We start from the raw sequence: 15,389 nt of genomic DNA, 5'->3' as shown, positions 1-15,389 counted from the left end.
AAGCTAGGGCTTTTCTCTTTAGAGCGAAAGGAGATGGAGATGAGAGGTGGCTTGTTGGAGGTGTACAAGATAAAAGATGTAGATAGAGTGGACAGCCAGAGACTTTTTCCCAGGGCAGAAATGGCGAATGTGTGAGGGCATAATTTTAAGGTGATGAGAAGAAAGTATAGGAAGGGATGTCAGAGATAGTTTTTCACATAGAGAGTGGAATGCGCTGCGATGAATGGTAGTAGAGACAGATACGTTAAGAACATTTAAGAGACTCATAGATAAAGCAAATGGATGATAGAAGAATGGAGGGGTATGTGAGAGGGAAGAGATAGATTGATCTTGGAGTAGATTCAAAGGACATGACAACAATTTAGACTGTACAGTGCTACACTGTTCTATGATCATCAAGACTATCCGTAGCTGGTTATGAATTGGTTTGTTCCAAGGCTTTAAGTATAGTTAGTTAAATGTTTAATCTTTGGGGATGGCATCTTTAAAGTGTTTACACAGCACTGTTGGCGTCCTTTGTGTTTAATTTGTTGTTTTGTGGAATACATAATGTTTTCAGACTGCAGGATCACATGAGGAAAGCCAGCTGCAGCGTACCTGCTGCAGCCTAACCATCTCAAAGCTGGAGCACACATGGCTTGTTAGGTACTAGGAGAATCGGGACAGGTGGGCTTACATAGCACACAGGATCTCATCAACTGGTGGCACAGAATGGCTACCTCTCCATGTGTGTTCCCCCCGTGACCCTGTGGGTTTCCTCCCAGTCCATAGACATATGGGTTAGTAGTTTAACTCGTCTCTTGGGTGTAATTGGGCTCCAAAGGTTCATTTGGCTGGAAGGGCCTGGTACCCTGCTATATTTCTAAATAAAGAAATATTTATATGGCAATATACTGAAGATGAAGCTCTTTAATAGGCTCAAGTGGGGTCAAGCACAGAGAAAATGTTTCCCATGGTTTAGAAACATTTTTTGCACTGAGTCAGGAGAGTTTAGAATATGGAACATAGACCAGCACAGCACAGGAACAGGCCCTCCTGCCCACTCTGTTGTGCCAAACCAAATAAATAAGCAATCAAATGTCTAAAGAAGCCTACACAATGTCCATATCCTACCTACACAATGCCTAATGTCCATATCCTACCTACACAATCCCTTCTGCCTACACAATGTCCATATCCTACCTTTTTCCTCACATTCACGTGTCTATCTCAACGTCTATTAAAAGTCTAATCTACCTGCTTCTACCACTTCCCCAGACAACTCATTCCAGGCACCCAGGACTCTGTAAAATAAGAAACTTGCTCCTCACATCTCCTTTGAAATTACACCCTCTCACCTTAAATGCATGCACTCTTGTATTAGATATTTAAACCTGGAAAGAAAGTTAGAGTTTGTCCACTCTATCTATGTCTTTCATAATCTTACAAACCTCTGTCAGATTTACCCTCTGCCACACCAGAGCAAACAACCCAAGTTTGTTCAGCCTCTTGTTTTAGTAATATACCCTCAAATCCAGGCAGTATCCTATCAAATCTCTTCTGTATCCTCTCCAAAACTATGACTTCATTCCTATAATGGGGCGACCAGGACTCTAGGCAATGCTCCAAATGTGACCTAACTAGTTTCATAAAGCTGCAACATAACTTCCTGACTTTTGAATTCAAAGTCTGGACTAATAAGAGCAAGCATGGTTTCCTCTAGACAAACGTGGTACATGGTTGATAGAGCTGAGTCTTATACCTTCTTAACCTCACTGTCATCAAGCTATGAACTTGAACCCTATGATCCCTCTGCTCATCAGCATGCACTGTAGGTCTCTTTACATTTGACCTACCAAGGTGCAACACTTCACATTTGATCAGGTTAAACTCCGTCTGCCATTTCTCTGCCCATGTCTGCAACTGGTCTTTGATGGTCTTCTATACTATCCACAACACTGCTAATCTTTGCATGATCTGAAAGCTTACTAACTCACCCAGCTACGTTTTCATCCAGGTCATTTACATGCATCACAAACAGCAGAGATTCCAGTGCAGAACTTGCATTTGAAGGGGATCAAATGTAAAGGGACAGAACACAGTTTATGGCAAGACACGTTGATGAGCAGAAAGATTTTGGGGTGCATGACCACTACACCATGAAAGTGGCTACACGTATTGATAGGGTGGTAAAGAAAGTGTATGGCATGCTTGTCTTTAGTGGTCGAGGAACTGAGTTCAAGGGTTGGGAAGATATATCAGAGCTTTGTAAAACTGTGGTAAGGTGCAACTGGCATATTGTATATAATTCTGGTTGCCTCATTATAGGAAGCATGTGGAGGCTTTGGAGAGAATGTAGATGAGGCTCTAAGAAGAGGTTAGGCAAACTTGTTTTCTTTGGAGCAGATAGAGGCATAGGCAGCCTTTATTTTTTTCCCAGGGTTGAAGTATCTCCTAACAGAGGGCATGCATTTAAAGTGAAAGGAAAAGGAGATGTGTGATGGATGCCTGAAATGCACTGCCTGGGGTGGTGCTGGAGCAAAATACAGTAGCGTTATTCAACAAGATAGATAATGAATGTGCATGAATGGGATGGATATAGACTTTGTGTAGGCAGAATGGATTTTTTTTAATTGGCACCGAATTATTAATTTAAAGAGTGATAAAGTTTAGCTTTATTTGTCACTTGTACATTGAAACATATTGAGAAATATGTAATTTGTGTCAAAGACTGGTATATTTTATAGATGTGCAGAGGGCAGCCACATGTGTGGCTAAGCACTAAAGTCCTGTGCTGATCAACTGACTGGAGTGTTCACTGATATCTTTAACCTCTTTCTTTGGCTGTCTGAGATAACTTCCGGCTTCAAATAGGCTTCAATTACACCGGTCCCTAAGAATAACATGATAACCTGCCTCAATAACTATCATCCAGTAGGACTTACATCTACTGTGATGAAGTGTTCTGAGGTTGGTTATGATGCAACCGCTCCTCTTTGAGGAGAGACCTGTATCTGTTCCAATTTGCCTACTGTCACAGCTGATGCCATTTCATTGGCCCTTCACTCAGCTCCAGAACATCTGGACAATGAAGGTACTTACAACAGGATGCTCTTCATTGACTACAACATTGCAATCAACAATATCGTCCCCTCAAAATTCATTAAACTTTAAGACTTGGGCCTCGATACCTCCTTGTGCCGCTGAATCCTCAATTTCCTCATTGGCAGACCCCAGTCACTTTGGATTGGCAACATCTCCTCCACATTTACCATCAGCACAGGTGCTCCACTAGACTGTGTGATTAGCCCTGTGCTTCACTCACTTTATACCTATGATTTTGGGGAAAAAATTGCAAGAAATGAATATAGCTATGATGCTGTATTTAAGTTTGCTACTACTATTGTTGGCTGAAACAAAGGTGCTGACAAATCAGCAGAAGATTGAAAGCATGACTGAGTGGTACCATATACCTTGAGATTCATTTTCTTGCAGGTATTTACAGGAGAAAAGAAACACAACTTAATTTATGAAAAGTTACACATAAACAAAGACCACCATGCATCAAATATGCAAAAGACGACAAACTGTGCAGATAAAATGAGACTGAGAACATGAATTGTAAGGAGTCCTTGAAATTGTGTTGATAGGTCGTAGAATCAGTTCAGGGAGTTAGGAGTGAAGCTGAAAGGCAGGACCTCCAGGGTGACAATCTCGGGATTGCTACCTGTGCCACGTGCGAGTGAGGCGAAGAATAGAATGATTATGCACATTAATACGAGGCTGAGAGCATGGTGCAGGAAGGAAGGGTTCAGGTTTTTGGATAATTGGTCTTTGTTCCAGGGACATTGGGATCTGTTTTGAAGGGATGGTCTACATCTGAACCGGAGGGGTACTAACATTCTTGCAGGAGTATTTGCCAGTGCTGCTCGGGGGGGGTTTAAACTAGATGTGCAGGGGGCAGGGATCCAGATCTAGAGGGTTGGTCAGAAGGTGCATGGGGTTAAATGTGTACAAGGTTTGGGTGATCTTGAGAAGGTCATCAAAATTCAGGGTGCAATTTGCCCGATGGAAGTTCAAGGAGCTGGGTTAGGTACAGTAGACAGTGTTTTAAGCAAAGAGAGGAGGAATGGGCTAAGAATTCTATACTTGAATGCGCTTGAAGCTCAGATGAAAATGGGGAACTACAATATTGTTGGGATAACGGAGACATGGCTGCAAGGGGATCAGGCCTGGGAATTGAGTGTACCAGGGTATACGTGCTATCGTAGAGACAGAAATATGGGAAGAGAGGGTGGGGTGGCCCTGTTGGTGAGGAATGAGATTCAGTCCTTAGCAAGAGGTGACTTGGGAACAGGGGAAGTAGAGTCTGTGTGGATTGAGCTGAGGAACAGTAAGGGTAAAAAGACCCTAATGGGTGTTGTGTACAGGCCCCCAAACAGTAGCGTGGATATTGGGTACAAGTTGATTAGGGAGTTAACATTGGCATGTGCTAAAGGTAATGCAGTCGTTATGGGAGATTTCAACATGCAGGTGGACTGGGAGAATCAGGTAGGTGCTGGACCCCAGGATAAGGAGTTTGTGGAGTGTCTAAGGGATGTATTTTTGGAACAGCTTGTGCTTGAGCCAACCAGGAACGAGGCTATTTTGGACTTGGTGATGTGTAATGCACAGGAATTGATAAGTGATCTTGAAGTAAAGGAGCCATTAGGAAGTAGTGATCATAACATGATAAGTTTTTATCTACAATTTGAGAAGGATAAGGGCAGATCAGAGGTGTCAGTGTTGCAATTAAATAAAGGAGACCACGGAGCCATGAGGGAAGAGCTGGCCAAAGTTAAATGGGCGGATGCCCTGGCAGGAAAGACAGTGGATCAGCAGTGGCAGATATTCTTGGGCATAATACAAAAGATGCAAATGCAGTTCATTCCAATGAGAAGGAAGGATTCAAAGAGGGGGAAGGGGCCACAGTGGTTGACAAAGGAAGTCAGAGTTTGTATAGCATTAAAGAAAAAGAAGTATGACAGGGCTAAGATGAGTGGGAATACAGATGATTGGGAAAGTTTTAAGGAACAGCAGATCTTAACTAAAAAAGCAATACGGAGAGAAAAAATCAGGTATGAGCTCAGTCTAGCCAGGAATATAAAAGGGGATAGCAAAAGCTTTTTTAGCTATGTGAAGAGAAAGAAGATAGTTAAGAACAATGTTGGCCCCTTGAAGAATGAATTGGGAGAAATTGTTATGGGAAACAGGGAAATGGCAACAGAATTTAATGCGTACTTTAGATCTGTCTTCAGCAGGGAGGACACAAGCAATCTCCCAGATGTATGGATGGGCCAGGGTCATGAGATATCAGAGGAATTGAGACAGATTGACATTAGGAAAGAAACTGTGATGAGTAGACTGGTAGGACTGAAGGCTAATAAATCCCCGGGTCCAGATGGTCTGCATCCGAGGGTTCTAAAAGAGGTGGCTCAGGAAATTGCGGATGCATTGGTAATCATTTTCCAATGTTCCTTAGATTCAGGATCAGTTCCTGAAGATTGGAGAGTGGCTAATGTTATCCCACTTTTCAAGAAGGGAGGGAAGGAGAAAACGGAGAACTATCGCCCTGTTAGCCTAACGTCAGTCGTGAGGAAGATGCTTGAGTCCATTATTAAGGACAAAATAGTGGCATATCTTGATGGCAGTAATAGGATTAGGCCGAGCCAGCATGGATTTACCAAGGGCAAATCATGCTTGACTAATCTGTTGGAGTTTTTTGAGGGTGTAACAGGGATGTTAGACGAGGGTAAGCCAGTGGATGTTGTGTACCTAGATTTTCAGAAGGCATTCGATAAGGTGCCACATAGAAGATTGGTGAGTAAAATCAGAGCTCATGGCATTGGGGGCAGGGTTTCAACATGGATAGAAAACTGGTTGGCAGATAGAAAGCAAAGGGTAGCAGTGAATGGGTGTTTCTCGGACTGGCTGGAGGTAACTAGTGGGGTACCACAGGGCTCTGTATTGGGACCACAGCTCTTTATGATTTATGTCAACGATTTAGATGAGGGCATTGAAAACTATATCAGCAAGTTTGCTGACGATACTAAACTGGGTGGCAGTGTGACATGTGAAGAGGATGTTAGGAGAATACAGGGAGACTTGGATAGGCTGAGTGAGTGGGCAGATACTTGGCAGATGTCATTCAATGTGAATAAATGTGAAGTTATCCACTTTGGAAGCTGGAACAAGAGGGCAGAGTATTGTCTGAACGGTGTCGAGTTAGGTAAGGGAGAAATGCAAAGAGACCTAGGAGTCCTAGTTCACCAGTCAATGAAGGTGAATGAGCAAGTGCAACAGGCAGTGAAGAGGGCAAATGGAATGTTGGCCTTTGTTACAAGGGGAATTGAATACAAGAGCAAGGATGTTCTTTTGCATTTGTACAGGGCCCTGGTGAGACCACACCTGGAATATTGTGTACAGTTTTGGTCTCCAGGTTTAAGGAAGGACATTCTGGCAATTGAGGAAGTGCAGCGTAGATTCACTAGGTTGATTCCTGGGATGGCAGGGCTGTCTCACGCAGAGAGATTGGAGAGATTGGGCTTGTACACGCTGGAATTGAGGAGATTGAGAGGGGATCTGATTGAAACGTTTAAGATAATTAAAGGATTTGATAGGATTGAGGCAGGAAATATGTTCCAGATGTTGGGAGAGTCCAGTACCAGAGGGCATGGATTGAGAATAAGAGGTCAGTTATTTAAAACAGAGTTGAGGAAGAGCTTCTTCTCCCAGAGAGTTGTGGAGGTGTGGAATGCACTGCCTCGGAAGACGGTGGAGGCCAATTCTCTGGATGCTTTCAAGAAGGAGCTGGATAGATATCTGATGGATAGGGGAATCAAGGGATATGGGGACAAGGCAGGGACTGGGTATTGATAGTGAATGATCAGCCATGATCTCAGAATGGCGGTGCAGACTGGAGGGGCCAAATGGTCTACTTCTGCACCTATTGTCTATTGTCTGTTGAAACAACAACCTCAATGTTAGCAAAACCAAGGAGCTGATTATCAACAGGATAGAGAAACCAGAGGTCTGTGATGGAGGTGGAGGTATTCAGTAACTTTAAATTCCTTGACGTTAACATATCAGAGGAACTGTCCTGTGACCAACACATAAATGTCATGACAAAGATGGCACAACTGCAATTCTGCTTTATTATACATTGTGCAGATTCAGCATGTCACTCAAAACTATGACGAACTTCTGTAGATACACATTGAAGGGTATCCTAACTGGTTGCATCATAGCCTGGTATGGAAACATCAATTATCAAGAATGGAAATGACTACAGAAAGTGGTGGCTACAACCCAGTCCATCACAGGCAAAGCCCTCCCCAGCAGTGAGCACATTTATATGGAGCGTTGCCACAAAAATGCAGCATCCGTCGTCAGGGACCCCCAGCATTAAGGCCATGCCTTCTTCTCACTACTGCCATCAAGCACGATGTATAGAAACCTTAGATCCCAGACCACCATAGAAATTTAATCTATTCTCATAAGGCAAGTTCCCCAATCCAGGCAACATCCTTGTAAATCTCCTCTGCACCTTTTCTATGGTTTCCACATCTTCCACATCCTTCTTGTAGAGAGGCAACTAGAACTGAGCACAGTACTCTTAAGTATGGTCTGACCAGGGTCCTATATGGCTGTAACATTACCTCTCAGCTCCTAAACTCAATCCCACGATTGATGAAGGCCAATGCACCGTATTTCTTCTTAACCACAGAGTCAACCTCCAGGTTCAGGAATAGTTATTACCCTACAACCATTAAGCTCCTGATCTGGCGTGGATAGCTTCACTCACCACAACTCTGAACTGATTCTACGACCTATCAACACAATTTCAAGGACTCCTTACAATTCATGTTCTCAGTCTCATTTTATCTGCACAGTTTGTCGTCTTTTGCATATTTGATGCATGGTGGTCTTTGTTTATGTGTAACTTTTCATAAATTAAGTTGTGTTTCTTTTCTCCTGTAAATACCTGCAAGAAAATGAATCTCAAGGTATATGGTAACATCTGCATACTTTACAAATAAATTTACTTTGAATGTTTATGCTTGAAACTTTGCAAACTCATATCAAAGTTGCAAAAGTTGTGTTTTGAAATTTGTCATTTCCTGCAAACTTTCTCCTTCCAAAATATGCAGCACACTCTCACTTTCTCAAAATAAAAATTTTCATGTGACTCGCTCTGAAATTGTTAAGCAGAATCAACTTAAGATTTGTTCAGCTTGTAATCAAGCCACATTGAAGGGTCTGGAGAACTCCTGGCTTAACATGGGACATGATGACTACTACTAGGTTAAACTGTTAACATAGAATTTAGAACACTATAGAACACTACAGGCCCTTCAGACCATGGTGTAGTGCTGACTCTTTAACCTGCTCTAAGATCTTCTAACCCTTCCCTCCCACATAATACTCCATTTTCTTTCATCCATGTGCCTACCTAAGAGTATCTTAACTGTCCCTAGTGTATCTGCCTATACCATCACCCCAGCAGTGCATTCCACACACCCACCACTCTATAAAACCTATTTCTGACATTTCCTCTATACTTTCCTGCAATCACCTTAAAATCTTGCTGTCTTGTATTAACAATACCTACCCTTGGAAAAGGTGCTGGCTGTACACTCAATCTATGCCTCTTAACATTTTGTAACCTTTCATCCTCCTTCACACCAAAGAGAAAAGCCCTAGCTCGCTCAAGCTTTCCTCATAAGGCATGCTCTTCAATCCAGGCAGCATTCTGGTGAATCTCCTCTCCACCCCCTCTGAAGCTTCTACATTCTCCTTATAATGAGGTGACCAGACTGAACAGTAGCACACAAGTGTGGTCTAACCAGTGTTCCATAGAGCTGCAGCATTAAGTCTATAAACTGGGAAGACATTGCACTCAGTAGATACATCTGGAGGAAAATTTGTTCAAGAGGGAATGATATTACATGGTAACAACTTTTGCTGTTCTGTGGAAAACAAGCAGCATCTGTGAATAGTGTCCTGACGAAGGGTCTCGGCCCGAAACATTGACAGTTTCTCCTATAGATGCTGCTTGTCCTGCTGTGTTCCACCAGCATTTTGTGTGTGTTAGCATCTGTGAAAGGAGAGATTGAACAACCAAAAGACCCGACCACTAACCACATCCACCACTTACTTCTGCCCACACTGCACCAGAATATATAGATCAGATCCTGGATCAGTCTCTACAGCCACCCAAGGGACCACTGATAGATAAGCCCTGAACAGAACAATGTACTGGACTCGAATGATTGCACTGCTACTACTATAGAGCTGCGACATTACCTCACAGCTCCTGCGCTCAATAAAGGCCGGCACACCAATGCCTTCTTAAGCCCTCTATCAACTTGTCCAACAACTATGGCTATTAAAGTGTTCATAAGCACTTCAAGTGAGGTATATTTTACCAAATCTGCAAAGGCTCAAAATCTAAAATACAGGTGTCCCCCCCTCCCCCCTTACAAAGGTAGAGTGTTCCTCTGAAACTTTTCTTAAGCCGAAAAGGCGTAAAGTGAAGAACCATTAATTTATATGGGAAACATTTTTGTAAAAGCAAAAATCCTCTTTGTAATGCGAAAACAGGTTACTAATGTAAGTCTACAGTAAAAGCGAAGTATCGTAAAGCGGGGGACACCTGTAAATGAGAAAAACAAATGCTGCAAATGTTAACAGGTCTGCAACTATGGAGAGAGAAAAGGTTTCAAATCAACTCTTCACTGGAACTGGCTTGGAGATGCTATGTGGGCAGTAGAAGTGGCTAACTACAATCAGTCAGGATAAATGGGTCATTTTAGGATCAGCACCCCAGTTTTAATGAAGGACCTTCAACCCAGAAGCTTAAATCATTTTCCTCTTCACAGATGCTGCCTGTTCTTGTTTCCAACATTTTCTCTTTCTGTTTTATTTTTTGACAACCGTCAACAGGTAGCTGAAAGTCTTAGCAATGGTGGGGGTGGAAAGCTGCACTGAAGTATGGTACAGTGGGATGTTGAGTTCACCTTTGGCAATCAAAAGTAGCTGGAGTTGATGCTGCTGGATCCCGGTGTCTTTACCATCCCAGAGTTTTTCAGAAGTCAAGAATGAGGCATAAAACTTGTTGCTTACGGCCATTTTATTAAGTGTTACAAGAATAAAGGACGAGCAAAGAAAGACTGAGGAAAAAGCAGTCGTGACCATCATACTCAAACCAGAATTAACAAACACAAAATACTCTGCAGATGCTGGGGTCAAAGGAACATGCACAACATGCTGGAGGAGCTCAGCAGGTTGGGCAGCATCCGTGGAAATGAACAGTCAACGTTTCAGGCCGAAACCCTTCATTCAGTCCAGACGAAGGGTCTTGGCCCAAAACGTTGACTGTTCGTTTCCATATTGATAACAATCAGCCTATAAAAATAGAGAGATTCAGGTGGTGTGACACCTGCTCCAGAAAAACTAAGAAGATTCTAGAAAAATAAAAAAAGCAACTGTACTGTAATTGCTGTAAAATTCACTGGACAATTACACCTGTATAGATGATTAAATGAAACAGTACAATCAAACATTGGAAAGTTAAACTACAAGGAAATAAATGAGCAAAACCCTACTTCTACACGCTGATTGACAATGTAAAGAATTCTGATACTGAAGTCCAGAATGTGTGGAAATAAAAACAGGCCAGGCAGCATCTGTAGAGAGAAAAACAAGTAATGTCTCAGGCACAGAACCCATCATCAGATCCGGAAAAGAGCAAAACAGTTTAGTGTAGATAGCAGAGAATGTAGAGCAGGAGTTCCCACCCTTTTTATGCCATGGATCCCTCCCATTATCCAAAGGGTCCGTGGACCCCATATTGGCAATCCCTGATGTAGAGGGAGGGTGATGGGTGGAATAAAGGGTGACACCAGATCACCTAGGTAAAGTTGAAAGTAAATTTATTATCAAAGTACATATATGTCACTATATACTATGAGATTTGTTTTCTTGTGGGCGTTCACAGTAAATAGAAATAAACACAATAAAATTAATGAAAAATCTCACACAACAGAGATGGACAAACAGCTAATGTATAAATTACAACAAACAGCAAATGCAAAAAGAAAAAAAAATTAGCAATAAAGTTTGTGAGAATGCTCACAGGAATGAAAAAGTTAACATATGAGAAGCATGTGATGACTGTTCCTATACTTGCTGGAATTTAGAAGAATGAAATGGGTCTCATTAAAACCCACCAAATATTGAAAGACCTAGATACAGTGACATGACGAGGATGTTTGCAATAGTGAGGGAATCAAGGGCCAGAGGGCACAACCTCAAAATTGAGGACCGTCCCATTTAGAACAGAGATGAAGAATTTCTTTAGTTAGAGGTGCTAAATCTGTGGAATCCATTGCCATAGACAGCTGTGGAGGCCAAGTCATTGTGTATATTTAAAGTAGTGGTTGATAGGTTCTTGATTAGCAGGGGTTTCAAAAGTTATGGGGAGAAGACAGAGAATGGGGTTGAGAGGGATAATAAATCAGCCATCGTAGAATGGCAGAGCAGACTTGGGCCAAATAGCTTAATTCTGCTCCTATGTCTCAGGGTCTGCATTTGGATGCAATTCTTCACAAAAGGCAGTGGAAATCAGGAGGTCATGCCCCTACAACGCTGTCAGTTGTAACTTCCAACACCCGGAGAGTGTTTGTTGGTTTGAGGTTTGCAGAAACGGTAGGTTAATGGAGGCAAGATCCAGGTCATTCTCAACCTCTCTGACTATGGAATAGGCCTTTTCCTATTCTTGTGTTGTACTGTGTGCCAACAGAGAGACCCTGTGGAACTGATGTTTGTTTTATTTTTACTCTCAAAGGCCACCTTGCGCTTACGTGAGAGGGGAAGCGATGGCAGCCTGGCCGGTCTTGAAGTTCAGCAGTTGTTCTGCTCCCAGACCACGGCGATTCCCGAGCACCAGCTGAAGGACCTGAATGTGAAAATCGACAGTGCTCTGCAGGTGAGTATAGTGCCGCAGGAAGCTGCTGTGCTGTGTAAAGGGGAATAACGTCAATGGTCCTCTGCCAACACTAGCAGGCATTTGGTCTTCCTTCTTCTCAGTAGCTGTGGTCCCATCCCAGCATTTCAGAATTAGAATCAAAATCAGGTGTAATATCACTGACATATATTGTGAAATTTCATATTTTATGGCGGCAGTACAGTGCAATACATACATGAAAATTCTATAAATTACAGTAAAAAAAATACAGTGGATTTCCTGTTAATTGGGACATGGCGGGACCAGTACATTTTGGCCCAATCAAGCGACTTTGCTAATTAGCTGACGTTTCGTGGAGATAGTTAAGAAGGTATAAAAAAGAAATTAATTTTAACCAAGTAAAAATTTACATATTTAAGTGAAATGCATAACAGTGTATTGGTTCCTAATAGTTATCAATGGAGGAATTCATCCAGTGCAGGCTGTTGTGTTCTTTTTATTGATTGTAAATGATCAATATCTGCGCAGACACCTAGTGCAGATAGTGGACTGCCATCATAACAATGCTTTTGCAGATTGCATTCTCCAAATCTTCATTTTCTTTGTAACATTGTTGCTACCTTAATTCTTCATCGTACCTAACTTGGTAAAATAGTGGAGTAATTTCATTTTCACTCCTGGCCATTTCTGTCATCTCCAAGTCTGCATGCTTGAAATTGCAGCAAGCAAAACAGTTCTGAATTGTCTCATTGCTTATTTCTTGCCAACTACCTATGACCAAAAAAAAACTGCTGTTTAAACACAGTCTTGCAACTAATGCTATTTAGAAGCTATCTGCTCTCAGTGCCATGTAGTATCTAATGGCCACACAAGTGCACATGGCTGACCCAAGAAACAGGCATAGTATACCTGGTTGTATTCTTGATTAGTTTTTGTTCTTTTAGATTAGTATTTTGTCCCAAATAAGCAGTTGCCCTGATGAACTGATGACCCAATTAACTAGAATCCACTGTGTATATATAAAAAATAAATTAAATTAGTAGTTGAAGAAAGTGCAAAAATATTGAGGTAGTGTATGTGGATTCATTGTCTGTTCAGAAATCTGAAAGCAAACATAGTGTGTGCCTCTCAGGATGAGGCTTTTTATTCTAGAACAGGGGTAGGCAACCTATGGCCCGTGGGCCAGATCCGGCTCGCGAGCAAATATTGGGATACGATGCTTATCCAGCCCGCGAGCGATTTTTCCTTCTTCTGAGTGTTTCTCGCGACAACACTGATGGACATGCATGGCGTCTTGTTACACTGGTCCCAGGTTCAGTTTTGTTCCAATCCAAACACTGGTATATACAAATGACAGGAAGGCAGACTACCTTATTATTATATATTAGATACTCTCTGTGCATGCGCAGGTTTTCAGATAGGATCATTCAAATTTGTAAACAGAAACATCGTCACTGTGTTTTAACAAGAAATCCATGCTAAATATCTAGATATTTACATGTGCTACGATACTTATTGACTAACTCGCGTTTCGAAATAAAATTGAAGAAAAAAATTCCAACGGCAATGAATGTAAAATGCAGGAAGGTAGACACTAACTGCCGAAATTTCCAAGACACTTGGACACTAGATTACTTCTTCATCGAGCAAGCTGGGAAACCAGTTTGTCTGATTTGCTTAGAAAATGAGGCAAAGGTCCCAGAATTGAGAAAAGAGTTTTCATCTTGTTTTGCTGATTTTTGCTTGCATGCAACTGAGTTCAAGCTGTTTGCTACTCCATTTAATGTGGAAGTGGACATTGCATCAGAAATTTTTCAAATGGAATTCGTTGAGATGCAGTGTGATGACATATTGAGATCGAAATGTCATTCTGAAGATGTGTCAGTGCTTGACTTCTATATAAAATACATTCATCCAAGTGGGAAGTATCCTAACTTAGTGGACCATGCAAAAAAGATGGCACTGTAGCGATGTGCTACACGCAGCACTGAAATAACGACACGGATTCGGTAAACTGCAGTTAAAGAAGATTTATTCGAACTTCGCGGCTTCGCTTTAAAGCCTCCCTGATCCCACCCTCCCCAGGTGCAGATGCTGTAGGAGGCACGTATTCACAGTCCCGTGTGAGCTTTTCCCTTTGTTAGTGAAGCAGACCTGGTGCCCTTTTGGGATTGGCCTTTATGCCGGCGCGCTGGCTATTTGTGAGCTGGTTCGAGTGCGCTAGGAAGTGGGTCGCCACATAACCCCCCCAGAACTGGCGATACACCCCCCAATGTCCACAGTCTGGGCTGGACCCTGTTTGGGAGGTCGGCCCCTGCGCCGCGGTGCCGGGAACTCAACTGGTTGCGCCACGTCCACATGGGCCGGTTTGAGGCGGTCCACCGTGAAAACCTCCTCTCTCCCCCCAACGTCCAGCACGAACGTGGACCTGTTGTTCCTGAGGACCGTAAACGGCCCCTCGTAGGGCCGTTGCAGCGGTGGCCGATGCCCACCCCTTCGTACAAACACAAACTTACAGTTCTGCAGGTCTTTGGGTATGCAGGTCAGGTTCTGCCCATGCTGCAAAGTGGGTATGGGGGCCAGGTTGCCGAGCCTCTTGCATAGTCTGCCCAGGACCTCTGCGGGTTCTTCGTTGTGCCCCCTTGGGGCTGGTATGAACTCCCCGGGGACGACCAGGGGTGCGCCGTACACCAACTCAGCCGACGAGGTGTGCAGATCGTCTTTGGGTGCCATGCGGATGCCGAGTAGGACCCAGGGAAGCTCGTCCACCCAGTTAGCTCCTCGCAGGCAGGCCATGAGAGCCGACTTTAGGTGATGGTGGAAACGCTCCACTAGTCCGTTCGACTGTGGGTGGTAGGCAGTTGTGTGGTGCAGCTGTGTCCCCAAAAGGCTGGCCATAGCTGACCACAGGCTAGAGGTGAACTGGGCGCCTCTGTCGGAGGTAATGTGGGCCGGTACACCAAAGCGGGACACCCAGGTGGTGATCAGTGCCCGGGCGCAAGATTCAGAGGTGGTGTCAGTGAGCGGGATCGCCTCTGGCCATCTGGTGAACCGGTCCACGATAGTGAGGAGGTGCTGCTCTCCGCGCAACACTGGCAGGGGCCCCACGATATCCACATGAATCTGGTTGAAACGCCGGTGGGTGGGGTGGAACTGCTGCGGCAGAGCTTTGGTGTGCCGCTGCACCTTGGCCGTCTAGCAGTGCACGCACGTTTTGGCCCATTCACTGACCTGTTTGCGGAGTCCGTGCCGAACGAACCTGCTGGAGACCATCTGGATGGTTGTCCTGATGGAGGGGTGCACTAAGTTATGAACGGAGTCGAAAACACGGCGCTGCCAGTTTGCCGGGACAACGGGACAGGGTTGGCCGGTGCTGACGTCACTGAGTAGTGTCCTCTCACCT

The 15,389-nt window shown here is 43.5% G+C and overlaps 1 protein-coding gene across 5 annotated transcripts in view; it reads left to right on the top strand.

The window, feature by feature from the left end:
- LOC132407065 (granule associated Rac and RHOG effector protein 1-like) overlaps positions 1–15,389 on the top strand; it is a 244,548-nt gene that overhangs the window by 183,979 nt on the left and 45,180 nt on the right. For all 5 annotated transcript variants that reach the window (XM_059993321.1, XM_059993320.1, XM_059993324.1 and 2 more), the window contains one exon: positions 11,867–12,007. In XM_059993321.1, the coding sequence (XP_059849304.1) occupies positions 11,867–12,007 (141 nt within the window). The remainder of the gene's footprint in view (positions 1–11,866; positions 12,008–15,389) is intronic.

This window comes from Hypanus sabinus, chromosome 17 (assembly GCF_030144855.1).
Source record: "Hypanus sabinus isolate sHypSab1 chromosome 17, sHypSab1.hap1, whole genome shotgun sequence".
Taxonomy (NCBI): domain Eukaryota; kingdom Metazoa; phylum Chordata; class Chondrichthyes; order Myliobatiformes; family Dasyatidae; genus Hypanus; species Hypanus sabinus.
This window is presented reverse-complemented; position numbering and strand designations above follow the sequence as displayed.